At 48.1% G+C, this 22959-nt stretch overlaps 1 protein-coding gene across 1 annotated transcript in view; it reads left to right on the top strand.

Annotated features, from left to right (window-relative positions):
* Positions 1–22959, top strand: part of LOC144179270 (uncharacterized) — a 36957-nt gene extending 13998 nt beyond the window's left edge. The window contains exons 6-10 of the mRNA XM_077707561.1: positions 9775–10190; positions 13164–13403; positions 17413–17606; positions 20615–20725; positions 22454–22959. Coding sequence (XP_077563687.1) covers positions 9775–10190; positions 13164–13403; positions 17413–17606; positions 20615–20725; positions 22454–22702 — 1210 coding nt within the window. The 3' untranslated portion in view covers positions 22703–22959. The remainder of the gene's footprint in view (positions 1–9774; positions 10191–13163; positions 13404–17412; positions 17607–20614; positions 20726–22453) is intronic.

Genomic DNA, 22959 nt, shown 5'->3' with positions numbered 1-22959 from the left:
CATGAGCATTCACGGAACAGTGGCTTGCACAGCAGGGCTGCTTAAAACACCGGGGTGGCCAAGGTTATGTAAGTATGCCTGGACTTCCCCTTACAGACAAGGTTTCTGAGCACCCAATAAAAACAACTTAAGGAGCACGAGGTCACGGGTTCGATTCCCAGCCGCGGCGGCCGCTTTCCTGATAGAGGCGAAAAGCAAAAACGCTCGTGTGTTCGAGATTTCGGCGCACGTTAAAGATCCCCAGGTGCTCAAAATTAATCCGGAGCCCGGCACTAAGGCGCGCCTCATCGCCTGCATTGAGTCGGCGCGTTAAACCCCACAATCAGTCAATCAAAACGACTTAAGCCATGAACGATGTAAGTATTTCTGAGCGAATTTTCAAAAATGTGGTTGATCCCGCTTTCATAGGAATCGGTAAAACACCAAAGTGAAATGTGCCTTCACAGGATCAGTTGAATGTTTACTCTGCATCGCTATGAACTTGCACATCGCTATTTACATTTCGTCGCTATGACAGTGTCAGACCAACGCCGCCTGTATAAACAGTGCCTAACGCGTGAGCGAAAAATGGCCAAACAGCCACTCTCCTGTTGCTCTCTCCTACCCTTCCCCGCTCCGTAGCCTTCCAGCGTGCTTTCGTGTCCGCCAGCCAGCGCCGCTTCTCGGAAACTATGCAAAATAGTGGAAAATTTGTTTAGCGTTCCCGAGGCGGCGCTCCTACGCCTTCTTGTTTTTCACCATGCCTGTCTGTCTTGGTCTGTCACTGATAAAACTTCCTTTGTCACGAAGCAAAATCCCTTGAGCTGCCGCAGGCTGATGCCGGCTTTGCGCGCTTATCTACTCGGATCACAGGCCCTAATATTTTCTGAGTGGGGCATCCCCCCTATATCCCCTCCGCATTTAGGTATTGTTTTGACACCCCTGTTCGCACTCCGCATCGGTACGCACTTCTAAAATTGAGGACTGTACTGTACCCCTTACAAAAATGCTTTTTTACATTCTGTAGACGTTCTGTTGACATCCTACCAACTTTATTGCTATCCTACATACTCTTACATTCTATTGACAGTCGTCTGTAAAAAGTCTACTGAATGTATGTTGACACCCGTCTGTTGACTGTTGTATGTAGAAAGTCTACTTAATTCACGTTGACATTTGTCTGTTGACGGTTGTATATAGAAAGTCTACCTCATTTTTGTTGACATTTGTCTGTTGACGAGCTTCTGTAGGATGACCACTAAAAGTGTTTTGACACGCTTTGTCTCAAGTTGAATTTAACGCAAACATCTTTTTCCTTCGTCCTGGAGTCCGATTTCAATTAATTCATATTGGTTTTTGCTAAATACCAGGACAGGTTCACAATATTTGGGGACAAACTATTTACTTGACTTTAACCAAATTACGTTACTTTGTTTGAATCAGGTTTTAAACACACACACACACACACACACACACACACACACACGCGCGCGCCCGAGCGCCTGCACGCACGCACGTACGCACACAGACACACATACTCTCTCTCTCACACACACACACACACACACACACACACACACACACACACACACACACACACACACACACACACACACACACACACACACACACACACACACACGTATCTTTCTCTCTCCCTCTCTCTCTGCATGTATCTTCACACTTGTGCAGCCCGAAAAAAAAAAGTAGCAAAAGGGAGCAACTTTCACTGTTCGTACCTCGAGCCGCGCAGTTTCTCCCTCGGAACAACCAGTTCGTCCCTCAGCCGCACGGGTTGGTACTTCACGACCCGCTCGCTTTCACTCTTCACGGTGATCAACATGACTATTCAGCGGTTCCGAACAAGCGCCAGCCAGCGGCATCAACCACGCGCAACCGCTCGTCACTGTGTTTTGATTTGCGCAAGCTAAGTGCCATGCATGGTTGAAAGGAACGAATTATGCCAGTAAATATTTCGCGACAGACTACTGGACGTGTCTCCAACAACGGCGATAATCTAAAATATCCTGCTATGCCCACCTAATACGGCCGGCGCAGATGTTTTGGTCGCTCTCAGCCAACCGCCAGCGGCGCCGCTCCCTCTTTGCGTACCTCCGGGAGAAACGTGTCAATCACCGGAGGCAGCCGAAACGCGGCGCGCAACCCATTCCAGATTTCCGTTTTGTTTAGTTACAGCTTGCAACAATAAAGTAAACATGAAGATATGTGCAATTGCTTACGTTCCAGTGTTTCGCGGTATTATATTTTGGAAATAATAACGCGTAGTTTTGTAAACATGCAATGAGAGGCGCGCCTCACCGCGGCATCGGCATCCCGCGGCTGGCGGGTATATATACATGAAGTGCACTGCTAGCATTTGTGCGGTGTCGGTGTCCTGCTTTCAAGCGCTTGTGGTTTTTCGGATGTAGTACGTTTGTGAGCTGGGGTTGTGTGTTTGTTGTGTTGTGTATCAGGAAGTGCGCGTGTGGATGTGTGGCTCCGCAAAACGTGAACCCTCGCAGACGAGGTTCCCGAGGCCTAATCTGTTTCTGCTTTCTTTTTTCCATTTTTGCTCCCACTAAACGATCTTTTAAAGGGCAATAATGACGACGTTCTATTAAGCTCTATTGACACCACGGTCTAGGAATGGCCGGCTTTTCTCACTGCATCACGTTTCGAATATCCTGTCAGAAACGCTTCGGTTAGCAACAGCGATTGAGTATAAAGTCTACAAAAAACTTTCTGTAGAAAGTCTACAGAAACGTTTCAGTTCAAACACGGTGGCCAATGGTTGACAAAAAGTTGGTAGGCTGTTGCTAGGAAGTCTATAGACAGTAAGTAGACAGTCTACTCAATGTTGGTAGCTTTTGTCGACTTTTGTCAACAAACATTGAACTCAATGTTGGTAAAAATTTTTATGAGGGGTAGAAGCGCCCGGACAGCGTGGCGGGATCGCAGCTGCTTATCCTTTTGTTTCCGATAATTTTCTGAAGTTTACAAGCACGTGATATTATTGGAAAGTAATCGTAGAAGTGAGCGCCTGAACAAAAAACGTGCACGCAATTTTTTCTTCTCTAAATACTCCAGAAAAAAAATACCAGTAAAATAATGGCTGTCCCATCCGAAAATATCGTTTTCTGTTAGCTATATGTCTACCCGACAATCAGTATGTTCTTAGACTATTTCAGTCCGCCTCCGTCTTTATCTTTGGAAAAATGCAGCAAGTATGAAGCGAGCGACACGTTGAACGAGATCCCCAGTGCGCCACAGAACTAGCGCCCCGTCACGGCTAAGATGTAAGCGAAACAGCCCTTGAAGCCCAACAGGCAAGCTGACAGACACACGTCGTAGAAGTGGGTGCAGCGTTCGCGACTCGCGAGCAGTGACGTAAGGCGAGATGTCCGCCAGCACGAGCCACATAGCGGATCAGTACCTGAACTAAGCGTCCCTACCCTTCCCATTGAAAAGCGCGCGACGCGTCAGGCAATGTTAATACAGGCGGCGTTGGTCAGACGCATCAACATTAAACACTGGATTGCACGCGCCGGAGCACTGCGTAAACCCGAATGAAACCACTCCCACTCACGAACCATTCGAACGAAACCGAACGGGTTACCAGCGAACCGTTTGGTGAACCCGCGGTCCGCTGCAGCGAAAGAGCATGATTTGCGGGGATGTCTTGTGGGCGCGCTTGGAGAGCGTTGACCTGCTGGCGCGTTGATTTGGCAAATGTGCGACCACCGCGTTCTTGCTCCGTGGAGTTTACGGCAGGCGCTTGCGTTGCGACGAGCTCAGCTGGCGCCGACTGTCGGCGCTCATTATCACCGTGATTCACTACTTCGCTTCGCCTCTCTCAGGCGACACCACCATCAAAATGGAGGAGGTTATAGGAAGGGTATATGGCGCGTTCATACAGCCGTCTGTGCTTCAGCTCATAACGCAGTGGGTAAAGCGTCTGGCACCATAGAGTTCCTTAGTAAGTATAGAAGAAACTGCGCCTGGTAATCCATGTAGTCGTGGGGGGTTTATGGGAAGAACACCCCCCCCCCCCCCCTTTTGGCTTTGGCTTCGCATGACACCTGAATTGTTAAGCGAGTCTGGGGATTTGCTTTCTTCACTATGCATTAACACGTCTACGAGCTATTAGGAAGCAGAACTCTTCCCTGTTCTGTGGTGTTAACCTCCTTGGGGTGAAACAGTACGCAGTGCGTGATCGTACCTGACGTTGGTCATGCCGGAGTCAAGAAGCGTATTAGCGGGTAATATGCCGCAGCAAAATTTGTAGCTAATGAAAAAAAAAAGAAAGAAAACGTACTTCGACGAAGATAAGATACGACAGATACGGGCGCCTGTACCCGTCCTATCTTGTAATCGTCCACGACTGTTTAACTCCACGTTTTCTTGTTTATTCAAGTATAAACCAACTTGTTCAGGAGCAAGTTTAGTTAAATTTGCACTGCTCATCACGAAGGCGACACGTTTTCATAGGCACGCTCAAAAAACTTTCGAACACTCCAAACAACTTATTAATTGAAATAATGGTAAAGTTAATAAAATAAGAGTCTCTGATGAGTTTCCTCCCCAAATATTAACATTGTTCGTAACTACTACCCTTGCCTGCAGAATAGCAGGCACAACCGTTTCGGCAAAAATACGCTTTAGGGATCCAGGGCCCTATTCTCTACTGTCCCAGGGAAACTGGGAATTTGGCGGAAATCTTTTCTGATTGGCTTTCAGTTTTTGTCGCGTGCTTCCGGTTGACGAAGCGGTTGTGAGTGCCTTCGTCATTTTGACGTTTTATAACGTTTACGGGTACCAGTTCTAAAGTTTGCCTCATTTCTCTTTACTGAAAGCGCACAATTCTTGGCCGGCAATGAAAAACTAGACTAAATGCGCCGGACATAACAACGCAGGCCCGTCTTTGCTATTCAACAACAATACTGCTTGTAATACACGCCCTCTCTGTGATTGGCTGAGAAGGCGTGACGTAATTTAAACAGTTGACGGGAACGATTACGTCACACACTGGCAACTTCAGCCTGCGCAAAAGTGACGTAATGTTACGTAACAGCTATAAAACGGCGGCTGCTTTTGCCGCGAAATAAAGCGAAAAAATTCCCCGACCTTCGGCGCCGCGAAATGTCGGTGAATTTGCAGCAGGCGAAGTTTCGCATGACGCGCGGTTTAAAGAATGTTTTCTACCTCAAGAAATAATGGTTTCAACTGTTTCCAAGCCAGCCATCACGGAGCATACAAATAATGTGCAGTATTTTGCTTTTCAATTTGGCAATAAAATAAAAATTATTTGTTTCGCGTAACCGCAACTTAAGAGGGCAGTACAAGCCTCTCCATGACAAAGAGAACCCAATGCATGGCATTTGTCCACACTCGTCCTAGGAAGCTGCTGGGTCACATAATCGAACTCAAGAATAAAATAACGATCAAGAGCGACCCTTTTGTTAATTACAGGGCTGATTGAAGGTGAGCTTGACGAATGAGTGAATCGGCGACATCGGTACGCTCCGCGGTTATCAGGCGTAGCGCTTCCCTGCTCTTATGTGTCATACAAGCGATGGTCGCGGCCGTCTTTTCATGTGAACACGCCATAAACTTGTAGCATAGCAGCAGGCAATGACGTGACGGCGGTGGCAGCAGGAAAGGTGATAACGCAACAAAGCTTGCATTGAAGCAGAGAGCTCAACTATGTTACTAAAGGCAATTGAAAGGAATAAATAGATACGGTAAAAAAGATTGTGTAATGTTCTTTAGCTTAACCTCCGCCTTTCGATCCCTTTTGGATCAACGTCACTCGATCGCCTTGTTGGTGTTGACTCCAATTTTGACCTGCAGAAATGTGTTTCCCTTACCAACCTCAGCTACGGTCTAAATGTTTATAATACATGCCAAGGGGTTTTATATCCTTTATGGGCAATATGTTGTACCTTAGTTGTGATCTTTATGAGTGAAGCGTAAAATTACACTGTATGTCGTCAGAGCTATACGTGCATTACGTCACTAATTGCTTACGTAGTGCTTACGCAAAAAACATGGCGAATTGCCTGAGATTTTGTGCAGTCGAGAATAGGGCCCCATGACGACACAGACGGCCTAGATGCGAGCCGTATAAACGCTACCGCCAGATTCCTCTCTAGTGTATATTGTAAGAAACTCTATGTCTGCTATCTCTCGTTGCGGCGACAAAGATCCCGGCTCGAATCATGGCGCAGCCGCGTCAATGGAACCTTTCTGGTGATGTCATTTTCGTGACGGATATGACGTTAGTCATATCTTGGTGGATCCCGGCATAAAACACTTTTGTGTCAAAAAAATAACAAATTCGGCGCGCGGCCGCAGATCGCTATCTATGAAGCCGGTCATGGTCTAGACCGGCGGAAATGGTAAAGAATTTCAGTGTACCGGTCTTTTTCTTTTTCACAAAAGTGTGTGTGCCTGCTGGTATGATTGTCCTGATCTGGCATTGCAGACTCTGAGATAAGAACAACAATGAACAGACCCGCTGCGAACAGTCCTCGGCAGCTTGGACCGACAAGAAAAAGGCAGGCGAGAGAGCGACGCTCCGCGGACTATATATTAAAGGCGATAATCTTTCTTGGGCTACTTAAACCCAGAAATTTTAGTTTCTCTGTATGTCTGTCTGTATGTCTGCCTGTCTGTCTGTCTGTCTGTCTGTCTGTCTGTCTGTCTGTCTGTCTGTGACTCGATTCAGCCACCCGGCCAAAGTAAACCAAGGCCAAAGGCCAAAGGCCAAGGCCAAAGTAAACCAAGTAAAACCAGCTAAATCTACCCGTCTATGTCCGGAGTAATGTTCATAGTTGTGAGCATTGCTGAAGAAGAGCAAGACATTACGCAAATATAAGACAACAAATTATTACAGGAATGATACTTGCAGTGTTCCTTTATAAAAAAACTCCCCCCACCTCCCCGAAGGGGATCGTGCGGAAATGCGAATGCATTGGGTGCACCGATGAGTGCGCTGCGAGTAATTATTATTAATGGCGTAATTAATGAAGAGAGACCAGAGTACACTTCTAGCTGTCGGTGCCGTTGCCGCGAGGGATTCGACTTCACCGACTTCCATCGCCATCAAGGCGCCAGTCGGCAAGCAGTCACGGAGAGAGGCGCGCGCTTCACAGCATTTATATATATTTTTCCGAACGCAGCGAGCGGAGAGAGGGTACGCGGAGAGGAGAGAGAGACCCGCGCAACACGCCCGCCCCGCGCGCGAGCTCTCTCAGCCGAGCTCCGCGATGCGAGCGTCCTCACACGACCAAGCGCGCTTCTCCTCTCCACTCACTCTCCGCTACTCCGCCCGAGCTCCGCGATGCGAGCGACCTCACACGCCCGCGCGCGCTCCTCCTCTCCCCTTGCCCTGCGCTCTCCGCCACCTGCTCCGGTTGCTAGGCGCGCCACAGCAACACCACCTAGACTAGCCACAGCTGTTGCTAGGGGCGAGGAGGAGCGCGGAGAGATAACACCTGCGTGCGGACGCCTGCACAGACCGCACGACAACCCCCGACTAAGAAATGCATTCGCATTTAAAAAAAACATACATGCTTGATTTTTGCGAAATTGAATAATTCATCAACTGCACAAAAAAATTTCACTCCGCCATCGCCTGCTGTCGCCCGCGCCACTATAGCTTCTTGCGGCATTTTAAGGAATCAACCGGCAACAGTTACGAAAGGTTCCACTAGATATGTTCCACCACGGCCTCCGCGATCGGCTTCCGGCGGCGCGCCGTTGCTCCGCCGGCTGCCGATCGCGGAGGCCATGGTTCCACGTTCTGCTTGCAACGCACGTGGAGTAGGGAAACGCGGTTCTATAAACGTTGAAGTAGGGCGCCTCGATTCACGCGCGTCTTCGCCGTATGGCAGCGTTGGCATCGAGACACCCGGTTTGGAGCAGTGGAACGCGGGAAATTTAAAATGATTTAAGCAAACCTTTGTCGTCTTTACCTTGGGAGGAGCGCAACGCAAGAGTGACAACATGAGAGCTGAGCGGCAAAGCGAACGGAGGCATTTACTTGGCAAAAGTCGATAGAGACTATCGTCTTTTGTCAACATTTGCAACGAAAGGAGCAGATACGCGGCCAATTTTTTTCAAATGGTGTTGCCGAATACGCTTACTATAACACGTGCTCCAAGGGAAAACTGTGCTCCGAGAGTGTACTTTGCATTGATAACGACGAATGATCGCGATAGTGCGGTGCTGACGCCATCGCCTTCGTGTTTTGAATTCGTCAAACAGCAAGGCTCGTTGCTCCAAACCAGATGAGACTGCACGAACCCCCGCACTCACCGCGAGAACAGAGTCAAGGCGGACAGCTGTAACGTGCACTCTCGTAGAATGCGTTAGCAAATCACGCAAGGAGACGGAAATGATACTGATGCAAATTGCAAATGACGCAAACGACAATGCCAGCTCTTCTGCCTCGCCGTAACAGACGCTCGGGGATGGTGACACAGTTTGCATGAGCCTTCAGAGAGCCATCAACTATGTTTAATAAGGTATATTTCGGCCATCGTCTCGTCGTTTCAGCGTACGCTGTCCGTGACTACACAAGTCCCCATTTCCTAAGCTTTGAGGCTAAACGGCCGGAAAATACGGTATTGCCACCGAAATGAGACAGGCGACACAAATGCGGGCTCGGAACGTTCATGAGAAGTCACGCAATAAAACACAACGCACCAGCATATACGAGGACTCAGTCACAATTCTCGCCCATCGGGGCTTTGTAGACTAGTTCTTGCCTGAGTCAAGGTTGTAGCATATTTGAGTACTTTCCACGTCTTCCTTGGAATGACAGTTACGAAGAAAAAACACAAGGGAAGAGGGAAAGCAGACTTGTGGACGTCGTTCGATTCCAACATCCAGCATGTGATCTGGGTATTTTACAGCTTTGTGAATCCGCTTGCAGAAAATAACTAACTAACTAACTAACTAACTAAATAAATAAATAAATAAATAAATAAATAAATAAATAAATAAATAAATAAATAAATAAATAAATAAATAAATAAATATGGTGCATACAATTTGCTGCTGCGAATGTAATATTTAAAGAAAGCACTTGCGTGTATCAAACGCGAATTCGAACATAAAACTCCGGCCGGTTTTGTTCCTACATTAGCTTCAAAAACCTCTAACCATATGGAGAATTTCTTCATATATCTGCTTTCTTAATAACAGGTAGACAAGCTCAAACTACATTTTTTTTCGAGTGTGTGTTTTGCCATCAACCACTGGCTTCAATTATTGCCTTTATTTAAAACTAAACCGTGCTGTACCCACACCATATGATAAAGGAAAAATACGACGGTCATCTGCCTGGCGGCGTCCTGATTATGTTTCTTGACGACCCATACATTACGTCCGCCATAAAGCTGCATTTTAAAGTTTGTTTTTATATGAACGAAGAACCGATAAATATAAGAAGAAGAGACGTATCCTAACCGTACAGCCATTAAAACCGGGAAACGACGATTACGAGACCGCGAACATCAGACTGTAAAATACCAGACGTGCTTTGAATGAAGCCTCGATGCCGACTGAAGACACCCAGTTGGCCTTGTGAGCCGAGAGAGAAAGTGACAAATCACTGACAAAGGACGGAAAAAACACCGAGCTTTAGAAGTATCTCCGTGAATGCGATTGCCAGCATTACCGTAATGACCGTGAAGAGCGCTGTACAACCGGTCTTCTGAGCCACGTGGAAAGCGGACACGGACACGTGGAAAGCGTTTCGCTTTCAAGGTTCCTTTATTGTTGAACGTCACCGGTCGCCGCTGGTCGGCCTCAGTGTGATTCTGGCGTGGTGGCTGTGCACTGCTGCGTTCCGTTGCTGGCAACACGCTCAAGGGTGGTGCTGCAAATTAAGCTCCGTCGGCAATTAACAAAAACTCCACCTTTTCTACTGTGTCTACGCACGGGGTTCTCCGTTTTCGAAAAATTTGCTGGCCGTGCGCTTTCGCTTGCGAAGGAAGCGCGTCGACCCGTCAAAAGTGTGCTGCTCCACTTCTGCCCGTCCGCACCGATGTCGGGTGTTTACGTCAAAAAATGTGTCGACGACGTGTTCGACGCTTCCGAAGGAGCGCTGCCGTTCAAATTGCAGCGGATTGCGGAAGACGAGCTGGGGGAGACGCCGGCGATGAGGCAAGAAGCCGTGGAGAAGCTTAAGCAACTTCTGTCGGGTAAGCCACGTAAACCATGGCCGGATCAGCGAGTGTGCTCACGGTTTTTGGGTGAAGTTGTGGGCGCTAATGTACAATGGCCGGCCCATTTGGCACTGTACACCGAAACCGTGCATGGCTCATTTTTGTGCATTTTTGCTCTACGTGCACCCAAACTTGGATCCGAATTTCACGCAAAATCTTCTGTGCAAAACATTGTACGTCTCATATTCGTATTTCCACGATTCTACCGGGCAACTTTTTTCGCTAAAAGATTTCTTCAAATTTGTGTGCGCTTTAGAATCGGGCTTAAGAGTGAAATCGACTGCCAAGTAGACAACATCGTCGCCATAGACACCAACTCTTTCCAAAATCCAGTTCAGTCCAGTCTAGAACATGTTGCCGACATCCCTTCATCCGGGTGTGTCACAGGTGGCTCCTATTAGCCCCTAGTTTCAGCCATTATGGCTCCGGAAAGTGGTACTTTGAAGCGCAATTCAAGCACGAGGTTAATACTATATGTGTCACAGTCGAGGGGAACCGTATCACGCACAGTGGGCGTCCCGGAGACGCGCATGCGATTGGTGTAAACAAGGGAGCACCAAATGTTTTATGCAATGCTTGCAGCAAAGTATTCACTGGCTGCAAGGACGGACGCTTTCTAGAACCGGACTCTTTCTCGGACGGACGCTTTCTAGACTCTCTGGTGGAGTTCACAAAGGAGCGACGAACGAAGCAACGGCCCGTAATGTGTGGAATTATGAAGGTCAAGATGCTTCAAATAGCCGACGCTTTCAGCGTCTCCACTCCACTGTTTGGGCCAGAAGGAGATTGATAAGCAAGTTTATGAAGCACAGGGGTTTTTTGCTGCCACAGTTGAGTGTGTCAAACAAAATGTCTTCTGCAAGGTTGCGGTGTCATGCCATTATCATCTGCGTGGTAGAATCGGAGTCAAAACCTTTTTTTTTTCATTTTTACGAGTTAAATTAGCTGCCCGTTACAATTGGTGGCGCATTGAATCGTGCAAATACGTTACCTGGATATGAATTTTGAGTAGGTTAGCCATCAACAGGTACTATGTTGAAGATCAGCATCTTCTAGCTCTTACAGAGAGCTAGCTCAGCCAGTCTGCTCAAGGTTTTCAGGGTGCCGTGGCGGGTCTGAGTGGGTGGTGATTGTTTCGCAAGATTTTTTTGCATAGCTTGCACCCAGAAGAAATTCGCCCCAGTTGGGTGAGCTGCTTTGCCCTCTCATCTCTTAACTCTATTGCAGATCCTCCACCAAATATTCGCAACGCTTCCGGCGCATATAACATTGCATCACCCAAGTTAACTGTACGAGACAAACACGCAAGCCAGAGGGCAAATTTGGGCCAGTTTATGGATATCTTTCCAGCCACTCAACGTGAAGAACTAGAGATTTTGCAGCTCGTGGTACATATAAGCATTCCGGACTTACAAAAGCAAGGAAAAGTGGCTCTTAAAACGGGGCGAACGGCACTTAACGACTGTGGGCCACTGTTGGCGATGCTTCTGATTAAATTTTTATCTCTTCCAAATATGCTACACTGTAGCCAGACACTAGCATCATTAAATCCCACTGTAAGCATTTTTTCTAGACTAGATTACTTGAAACTGTCTGTAATAAGCAAAAGCTGGTCAATACTGTACACAACAAAATTTCCTGCAACAAAGTGAAAGGACTGCACAGCACAGCACTCGTCCTGTGCAGTTCTCTTATTTGTCTCGTTATTTTGCGCTGTTTATAAACATAAGACAGGACCTAAACTTTAAAGTGGCGGCAATATTTAAGGAGTCTTCCGTCCTTGTTCATTTCGTTCGATCGTCCTCCTTGATGAAAATACGCGCTGGGGAACGAGATTTCTTATTTTCCTTCATTCTACTGCAACTTATTAGTATGAAGATAACCGGACGAAGGACATACAAATAGACGGAGCTTTAATTTTTGTCCTTTGCGTCTTTTGTGCGCACTTCGTCTCCGTGGAGCTCTTCACAATGATTCGCCAACTCGTCCAAGATACCACGCTTATGAAGCTTATCCTTCCTTGTGTTCCAAAGTTGTTTACACATCTTCTGTCGCCGAACAGCTTAGCCAGAATGTGCCACCGATAGATATTCCTGGTGCGCTCCTCGCAGTGTGGTTGCGCGTTCATTTTCGAACAATGTCAGTCAAGCAGCTCTTGACCTCCTGAAGTAGGGCTGGAAGAAACGTATAGAATGGACAGCCGTAGGTTAAAAGCTGCAGAAAAGACGCCTTCCGAACGGACGGGTGCAACTCCCTCAAGAATAAGAAAATAAAGCGTAAGAACTAATAAAGTAAAAGGCTGCCGAAAATAACAAATCCTGGGGGCTCCTGACTTCGCGTGGATACGTTAGCGTTAAACTGGGCATAGTTGAAACACTTATGCATAAATTTAGTCGGCAAAAAAAAAAAGAAAAAACACTGAAAATAGCCTAATACAAGTTACATATAATCATCAGGATCAAAGAAATCAAGAGAAATGGGCTTTTGAGCGGCCCAATGTAGACAACCATAGTAAGGAAAATAAGAGGCACAAGGCCCTAGCTCCCGAGGGTACGTCCGAAGGCGGAACGGCCACGACGTATACCTTAACATACGGAATTTGTTTTCAGAACAGCGCAGCGCTTAGAAGGCAAGAGATGAAAGCCGACAAAATAATGTTTCCCGAGAATACCTCTCAATTCGAACGCATAACCCTTGAAAATTTGTTACCATTGTAGCTCAGGATGGCTGACAACTGGCGGTCTTAGAGTCACTATTCTGATGTGTAGCTACGTGATGGCGAACATGTAGTCATTATAAGGACTTGTTTCTTTTTCTTTGCGATTAGCAACATGCGTCTGTATAAAGTGGGCGCCATCCTTGAGCTGCCAGTTCAAGTGATCGTAAATCATCCTTGGTCGTGGCCTTTTCCTTCCACACTTCCTTGATTACTCCTTGAACGCTTTGCAGCGGAGGCTGACCTTAAGGCAAACGACGACGTCAAATTCCTCCTGCGCTTCCTGAGGGTCCGCAAGTACAACGTGGACCTTGCCCTGCAGACCATCCGGAACTACTACAGGAACCGGGCATCCTGTGTGTCCATCTATCGCGAGTTCCTGCCGTCCAAGGCACCGCAGCACGTTCGGGATCTGCTCATGGTGCTCCCAGAGACGGACGTGCACGGACGCCCCGTGTTTCTCTGCAAACCGGGCAAGTGATCAGCGTGGAATACGCCCCCTTTTAGAGTTGCAGCAGGGCAGGAAGGCGACATTAAGTACAGAGCACAGAATGCCTTAGGCATGCAGTGCAAATTTCCATGCTTTCTTTATCTTGAAGAGCTATTTGAACACACTGCCGTCTTTTCGCCCACACAGAGAGGGGTCATCCGGCATTAAGACTCGACGCCTCGAACTCTGCAGCAGAACATCGAAACCCGCGCGGAATCACGACGACCCTAGGTTATTAAAAAGCAAACAATGGAAGCGCAAAGCACCGTGAACTGGACAGGCATGTAATAAGGTGCGCATTGATGAGGCTGTGAAATAAGCAGTGCCACGGCGTCCGCAAACGGGGCCACTGTGCATGTGTGCATCACTTATTACATTGCCCATGTTCACTGCACACGGCACCTTTGCAAAACAAAGGGAAGGTTAACTTCATTTCAGTCATCCAGGCAAGCAGAATCGAGGCTCACATTGATTGGGGCTCTCACCCAATTACTTTGCGGTCCTTTCATAATTGGTGCATGATGCGCAACTTGCTGTTAATTGTATAGAATAAACATTATTTAAGCCGGCAGAACGACTCTTTTACGCGCGCCGAGGCGGGCCTGCAATGCATGGGGCCGAGAGAGGTCGTCTTTACTCCTATTTCCGAGGTAGTTTAATAGCGTTTTCCATTGGGTGAACAGGAGCACTTCTAACTGCACCCAAAGTGCTCTCGTGAGTTCTGGCGTCTTCCAGTGGTCGGGCAGGAGCAGGGGCGTTGTGTTTCATTGGTCGAGGAGGAGCACTTTTTTGGCGCCGAGAGCAGCCGAGAGCAGTTATCGGTGCTCCGTCGCCAGCGGCGGAGTAACAGGGAACGCCGAGGAAGTGGCATGACCTCTTTTACGTCATTTCTGGTTTTAACCCCGGGGGGCGGAGGAAAAATGGCGGAATCCAGCAGCCGCGATAGTCGCTCAGTGCGTACGGCAGCAGCTAAGCGCGGCCGTCTGGACGATGCTGCTACTTTTAGATGATTTTCGCACCACAGATTCAAGCGCTAGTACCTACCCTAATGGTCAACACAAAGTAGCCGCAGTCACCACAAAGGGCGCCCTCATTACCTGTGCATCAATCAAGACATCATCAACCTGGGTTGCCGAGGAGCTAGCTATAGCCTTAGCCCTCATACACACGAAGTACCCAATCATTATCACGGATTCCCAAGCTGCCTGCCGAAGCTTCTTAGCCGGGAGGGTGGCCCCTTCTACTTTAAAGCTACTTTTACCACACCAACCCCGCCGGAAAGTTAATATCATCTGGACTCCTGGCCATTCCTCCCTGACGGGCAACAACTTTGCTCATCAGCAAGCCTGCTCCCTTTCTCTCCAGGCTTCCAAGGAGACCACATCGTCAATCCCGCTCGTAACGTATCAAGACATCACGTAATATTACCGGTCCGGCAGACAACACTTCCCTCCCCCTCACCCTGCACTATCCAAGGAAGAAGAATCGCTGCTCCGCAGACTACAAACCCATACCTATCCTCACCATGTTCGCCTGCATCGTATGTTTCCAACTCAATACTCTGCTGTATGCCAGTTTTGTTCACAACCCGGAACTCTAGCTCATATTATAATACAGTGTGTGTGCAATCCCAAACTTCCACCTCTCCGATCCCCTCTTCCCACCCCTGAGCTGTGGGAGAACCTGGTGACCAGCGCGACCGTCTGGACGCCCAGCAGCTCCTGGCATCCAGAGCGAAGGCTCTCTGCTGACTTGATGGATTCCCGGACTAGGGAACCACTCCCACTTTAGAAAGCTCAAATAAACGTTCTCTCTCTCTCTCTCTCTCTCTCTCTCTCTCTCTCTCTCTCTCTCTCTCTCTCTCTCTCTCTCTCAAGCGCAAACTTATTATCGGACAGCAGCAGCAGCAGCGACGACGACGACGATTTAACATTGCATGAGTTTACGTTCGAGCACCTGTTCACCCCGCCGGAGCAGCGGCCGAAGGTAGTGTCATATCTGGAAAAGACGGCGGATGCTGTTATCGTTCGCAGCTAATTTTAGGGAGATACGATGGTGACCCTATCATGGACATGAACATCCGCTCGGCTTCTTCATTCGTCGCCATGCGGAAGGCAGACACAAAACCACCGACACGTATCTGGCAAAACTGGCGAGGAACAGCGTGCGGAAAACACGAGCGCGCGATATGCTCCGGGAAGCGAGAGCGGGAAAAGTTTGGTCACATGACTCTTGACATCACGCCCTCCCCCTCTTTTCACTGCTCCCGGAGCAGCGCGAATGTTTCATTCGCGGAACGCAAGCACACGTCCCCGTTACTCCCGTGTGCTGCTCTGGTTGCTCGCTCGACTTGCTCCTGTTCTCCCAATGGAATTCGCCATAAGTTGCATGATGTGATAGAACTGAATAAAATGTAACAATTGGTTCAAAATTGCAGGAAAATCATCGGAACTATCATATCACTGTTGTGGGGTTTTGTCGTCGTTAAGACCAAACGTACCAGAATATTTTCGAAAATGCTTTGTACAAAAACTTCCTGTAGTCATCTAAACAAAATAATCCGTTGTCAAACGGGATGTTGAAACGACAATGCATTTAATAAATTTGCTGGCACATAGGTTCGTGTAACGAGGTGTTGCGGATGAAATCATTCCCGTTGCACACCAGGACCAGCTCACGGACCAGTTGGCTTTGGTGAACCTGGCCCGGGACATTCTCGACGCTTAATGTTGCGTTCGAATAAAGTTTTTCCTCCCCCTTCCTCCTCCTTCCCGTTGCCGTTCAAGGCACTTGCTAAACAAACAATAGATGCCTTACCAGTGGCATCAAAGTGTTGTGATGGCAAGATCGCAAGATGTCGACGGCATTTAACCACCTTCTGGGGCAATACGCCCGGCAAATGGCTAAACACATTCCGGGGGTATCCCACTTTTTCTTATGAATTGAGAGAATGGGTGTTGAAAATCCATCAGAAACGATGTTTTCAGCGTTGACACAATAAGTATGAGAATAAAGCTCGCGGCCTGAAGTTCACGAACATTTGATCTCACGGGCCCGAGCAGCAGCGAGAGCTCACGCTTTTCTGGAGGGAAAAAAGCCCACTCACCTTTCCGTTTCTTTTCTTTTTTCATTTTTTTTACTCAGCTCCATTAGACGTTTGACTCACCCACTCACCCACTCACGCCGAACATTAGCGTTTGTTTTCCTATGGCTTCTTCGTCGACGAATAGACGAGAGTAATGGCTGCCCAACAACAGAAGATAATTCGCGAGGAGGATACGTTTCGAATGAACAATTCGTGAAAGGCAAGTCTTGGCAAACTCATTTCATCGAGAGGTAAAAAGGGAGCCAAAAATGTGCAGAAACTCAGAGAATCCTCTAGGTAGGTGAGGTTAGGTTAGTAATGCGCAGAATTCTGAGGCCGTTTATCTTCATTGAGATTTTTTATTGCCAGATTTGGTTATGAATAGCCAAATATGTTCGATTGCCTGATTGTTTTCGAGTTTCCCTTCGTTTCTTTTGCCCCGTGACATAACGTTGCGCTATTATAGTGATCAAATGTGTTATTTCAGACAATTTTGCATTTCTGTGCGTATGGCGGAAGTTACGCGGTTGACCCTTTATTGCTTATTTTTTATTCGTGTTTCCAATGTTTTTTTTCCGGGCTTTTTTATTCTAGCCTTCGTTTTTCGCAGGAGGTGTATAAGATACATATTTTAGATGTCGTTAATTTTTTTGTAAAATTTTCATTATTTCCACTTTGTATTTTTTGGTTTTTCAACATTCCGTTCCACCAATCATCTCCATTGACAATATAAACTCGATTACTTGTGTAACTTCCGCCACTTCTCCATTTCTTTGCAATTGCAGGGTCGCTACACGGCCTCGGCTGTGGGGGTACTTGGCAAGGAGTGTTGCGCATTAAAGGCTGCAGTTCGTAATACGTATGAATGGTCGAGAAGAGACTCATGAGTCCGGTTTTCTTCGTTCAGGTGCGTGGAATCCCGCCGAGGTTAACTTCGCGGAGCTGCAGCGAGGCTCCCTCCTCTGCTTGGAGCACATGGCTGGAAACCCAGCTTCACAGACCCTGGGAATCGTGCTGCTGGTTGACTACGCCGAATTCACGGCCGACAAAGTCTTATACTGCAACATCGGCCTCATCAGGAGAGCTCTGGAGTATATCCAGGTAGACAACCACAGTTCTCTGGTTTGGGGTTCTCGTGAAAATCACGATTGCTCAGATAGAAAACAACAATTGCCTTGTTTGAAAACCTCGTGAAAATTGTTCGACGTGCACACTCCTTGATGTTAGAGTTTCAGTTGCAGCTACAAAAAAAAAAAAAAAAAACGTGGCGGCGGTTCTGTTTAGAGCCTCTGATTCTAATATAAATGACACCAATCTTTCAAAGCAAGTTTTCGTTTCGTTTCCGGCGTATTGGTCAGATGGCTAATTTCGTTAATACGTTTTCACTCTATAACTTCTTACCTGACTTTCTGACGTCGCTGTAGCTTGTACCTTGCTTTTATGATTGACTCACACGTTGAATACGAAGGCTGGAAAATCAAAACAGCCGAATAAAGTGGTTTTAGTAGATAAATCAACTTCATCTGATGAGTAAAATGTGGGCATAAGTGGCCCAACGTTTTTGGAGCGGTGCAGCTTATGAAACTAAAATAAGCATGTGAATTTTCAAAACTCTGAGCATCCTCAGACCGGATTATGTAGTGCTGTTCCAATAGTTAGGCCGCATGGAGTAATCACCTCCGTATCTACGAACAGCGAGCAGCTTCCGAAGCTGCATGGACACAATTTTATTTATAACATGATTTCAAAGGATCACTCGTTGCCATGTGGCTGCTTAATGCAGCTTTGGGAGCTGAACTGACAATTTATACCGCGATTCGTTCACCCGATATGTCGCCCGGGGCAAGGACGTTGCTATCAACGTGACCTAGCATTACATAAGTAAGCACCCATTTTTCGCACATCCAAGTTTGTTGGAACCTTGTCTTCTGGACAGTTTATGTGAGAAAGACAAGTTGATTTGTGGCCTGAACACAAGTATTTTGGCAGCTTGCTATTGACAAATTCCTTATATTTATCGGAGTACGCCGATTTAAGTGGGATGAAGAGTGGATAAAATAAATGAAACCACCTTCCCGCGAGGGAACCCTGAGTAGATGCGAAGCATCTCGGAGTTCCGTTATTTTCCGTTATTTTGATACACAATCTCGTGAACGTTTCGGAACCTCCGAGATGCTTCGCATCAACTCAGGATTCCCTCGTGGGAAGGTGGTGTCATTTATTATATAGAGCAGGCGGAGTGGAGAGGAGGAGATGAGAGAGGAAACGCGCATGCACGCTTATCGCGCTGCTGCGGTGATGAGTAGCGCGCGCGCTATCGCACAGCTGGCGTGGAGAGGGTAAGGGGAAGAGCAGCGTGCGCGCTATTGCACAGCTGGCGTGGAGAGAGGGAGAGGAGGAGAAGCGCACGCGCTATCGCACAGCTGGTGGGGAGAGGGGGAGAGGTGCGGACGGACGACGGGCGGACGACGGACAACAGAGCCGAGAGCGAGAGATTCTTTGCATCTAAAAATTACTGATGCAATCAACAATACACAATATGTTAGTCAATAATTTCCAAGGGCTAGTTTTGATCTAGTCTTCATGATTTTTTGAGTATCTGTCTGGCTGTCTGTCTGCGACCCGAATCGCTCTGTATTTTAAATGCAGAGCATTTCTTTAACTCACGATGTCACCCAGCGTTGTCGGCGTTGGCGTGCCTCGGAGTCCGCAACAGCCGTTCCAGGTGCGCCCTCTCCCCCACTCCTCCTCCCCTGCATCACGCTACCCTTCTCGCTCTCAACAACAGGTCCGCACCCCTCCCCCTACACTATATAAAAAAATAACACTTACCGGCGCCAGGTTTCGATCCCACGACCCTGCGGGCGGAACGCAAGGTACATGGTGCTGTACCAACTGCGCCACAAAGCCGACACAGAATGGAAGGCTACGAACGCGCCTTATATCCTTGACTCATTCAAACTACGTCAAGAAGCTGCTGATACAACGCATTCACTACCACCAACTCCCCAAACACTAAACGTTAACGCAATACACCCACCCCCTATGCGACGCATTTACTCGAGTCCCCCTCGCGGGGAGATGGGCCCTTTCTTTTTTTTACTAGTACACTTGTTAGTGAATTGTTTATTTGAGGGATAATTCCATGATCGCGATTCGACCTCAGTTAAAGCGATGATGATCACAACACGCGCCCATAGGATGACAGGATCCCAGTAGGTGGCACCTGCATTAGGGTGACGCTGATGATACTGGTTGATGCAGGTGGTGATGGGAACGGCCAGGGCAGGAATTAATATGAAGCGGTGCTCACAATATATATATTCGCTGATAGTATGTAGATACGGTAAACCCTCGACCTCATGGCTGAGTTTGCCCCCATAGACAAGATATTTAACCGAAATCGAAACTGGAACAGAGCTTACAGCCTGTGGCAGTGAGGCAGCCTGATCTAGAATATTTTGGCTGACATTTCGGCCGCTGTAAGAACATGAGCTACTCGGATGTTGCCATATATATTTTATTGATGTTCACATGCTCACATCTCGCGTTTATTTCTCACGGAAAACAACTGAACAACTCAGTCAAGGTACGCTTCCACTTTCACGATTTGTAACGCCTCAAATCGAGGTGCGCAGAAGTGCGTAGGACGGCGATACTCATGTTCAGCTCTTTAGCGTTTCCTGCGTTAATTAACAACTGCTGTTGCAGTGCGTGGTGTATTTGTATTCACGATGCTAGATTCTCTCGATATTTTTTCCCATCTGTAAAGCTCCTCTCATATGCCGCGTGGCGAAAATAGAGAGACAAAAACACACCTATCGATATAGGCCAACTCGCTTTTGCACTTCATTCTCCTCGGCTTCACTGCGTCAGCGGGAAGGAGAAGCCAGCGCCGCGGAGGAATGGACTTCCTTTTCTTCTTCACGCCTCGTGGAACGACATTCGCCGAGCAGTAACACGATGGCGGCAGGCCACGGGGTTGGGGTAAAAACCCTGTTCTGATGAAGGGTAAAACGAGTATGGGGAAAGGACGAGCAGGTCGGTATGCTCAAAGAGCATTGTGCGGTTAGAACTCGTGCATCAAACGAACTGTGCGCCTCTTGCAGGACTGCATGCCCATGCGTATGAAGGCGGTGCACTTCGTGAAGCAGTCGTACGCCTTCGACATCTTCTTCGCTCTCATCAGGCCCTTCATCAAAGCCAAGCTGGCCGGAAGGGTAAGTCCACTAAGGGGGCCTACTGCTCTCAAACCACGGCTGCGATTGTGTGCTTAGGAGTGAGAGGCCACCCATACTCTCTGCCGGAATCGAAGACGTCGTAAATGCGACCGAACAGTGAGCAAGCGGCCCGGATAGTACACGAGTTGAAAACGGAAAAAGCAGCAATGGACGGGACACCATGTGTGAAGGGAAGGGACTAATGGCTGCTTGTGGCCTTGTAGTCGACGCTCGATCGCAAATTCTCGATTCTCAAGCTTTACTCAGTAGCCACGAGCACCTGCTGTGCGTCAGTTAATTCTTCCCGCAGGCATGGTTTGCAGCCTTTTCACGCGGCCATCACGCTAGCAACCTCACTCACCCTTGGCTCGGTTCGTGACACGTCGTTAGCGGCTCTTCTCTGCCGCGATATCTGTAATAAAGACAGTAAAGAATTCTTTCTATCTCAATTTCTATCTCAACGGACTCTATTTAAACGACGATTCCCGGTCTGACGCGAACAGTGTGCTTAGCAACGAAATTTGCGCCCTTTCTTTCTCACTGAGAAATTTCTCTTTCTCACTCGCTCTGGCGCGAGACAACTTTTGTTAATCGTACCGGCGGTTGATTTTGCACTGAGAGCTGCTGTGCGACACGTACATTTTGGCGTGTGCATATAAAAATATCAGGCATGCTGGTGTGATATACTGGTGTAGGGCAACATTCAAATGTTTATTATCGAGTTCATGATCGGTCAGTCGGCGTCTAGACACTTTAATGGTGAATGGAATAAAGGCTGCCACATTAGTAAACTGCCTAGCAAAACCAAAATATCGCTTCCGAACCGCGCTTCCTGGATTTTAAGGCACCTCGAAACTACATACATAGTTTCGAGGTGCCTTATATCTAAAATGTTGTATCCTTACAGTTTTATATCTAAAAGAGCAAACCTTTGTTACCGCACTCAACCTATTCGGCCTCGAACGACACACACACACGCACAAACACAAGCGCACACACGCATGCGCGCACATACAGACAGCTATAATTACCCAGCTAAAATTTCTCGCCGGTATACATGGCTTGCACATGACGTCATGGTGTCACTGCCGCCCATCCGGGTGCCCTGCTCTCAGATTTCTCAGCGCTGCTCGGGATAAGAGCGACAGATAAGTTCGCAGCCTCTCCCCGTGCACGTATGGGCTCCAGCGTGTCAGCTACAGTGACGTCACTGCAAGCTATGTATAGAACGAAAGGAATGGCGTCATGTGGGATGCACCAAAAACAAATAATCAGCGTGTTAACTGCACAGTAGCCTCAAAGCGGTGCGATCGAAGGGAAGGAAAGACACTGCTAGAACGGGACAATTTTGTTTATTGGCGGGAGGTTTTGACGGCGGCCGCCAACAGTACCAACTAGTTTGTTGAACATCAAAAGGCAAGCGCGGTAAAGAGTCTTGTGAGACCCCACTCTTTCTCTTGTTCCCCTTATCTCACTTAGTGTAGTTTGCAGCTTGCGTTGAAGTGGGAATGTCTGTTGTTTTGCCATGTCAATCTCTGGAATGAACAAAACTTGCGTTTTACCTGTACGGTCTCTTTAGGAAGCGGACTTAAAACTCTCGGTGCGCCGGATTTTGTTGTATACACTCATGATGACAACGGAAAAACCACACGCGTGGAGACATGTCATTTAAAGCAGCCATGTTCCTTCAAACACGGTTTGACTAATGTCATGTTTCTTTCCCCGAAGTTCCAGTTCCACGGGACCAACTTCGAGAAACTTCACGAGGAGATCTCTCCCAAGGTGCTGCCCGAAGAGTACGGCGGACAGGGGCCCCCGCTGGACTTCGAGGCGTTCTGGAGGAGGCTGGGAGAGCAAGAACAAGAATTCGCTGCCGGCTCTCGCTTCGGCTACGCCATGGGGGACCACGACGACCTGCCCGAAGAAGCCGAGACGACCAAGCCCGAAGAAGACCAAGACGAACGTACCGCCCTGTGATAACGCGATTGCACACACGGTATGGAGGCGCAACGCAGGGAACCGAGAGTGCGCGTAGTCATTGCCTCACTCAAACTCCACCCAACCTACGAGCGATGGGCAAGCCAGCCGACCAGCTCCGACCCTGCACCCCAGCGCCGGATGGTGGTGAGGACCGCAACGGCCAGTGAAGCCCAGGCCTGCCTCCGCGAGGAGGCCCTTCACCGGGCGGGCGCCCCAACATCAGCGCTTGCTCGAAATAAAAGTCTATGCTTTCA

Source organism: Haemaphysalis longicornis, unplaced genomic scaffold, assembly GCF_048455015.1.
Source record: "Haemaphysalis longicornis isolate Haplotype H1 unplaced genomic scaffold, Haemaphysalis longicornis Haplotype H1 scaffold_4, whole genome shotgun sequence".
In the NCBI taxonomy this organism is placed as follows: domain Eukaryota; kingdom Metazoa; phylum Arthropoda; class Arachnida; order Ixodida; family Ixodidae; genus Haemaphysalis; species Haemaphysalis longicornis.
Note: the sequence above shows the minus strand (reverse complement) of the source record. Positions and strands in the feature narration are given on the sequence as shown.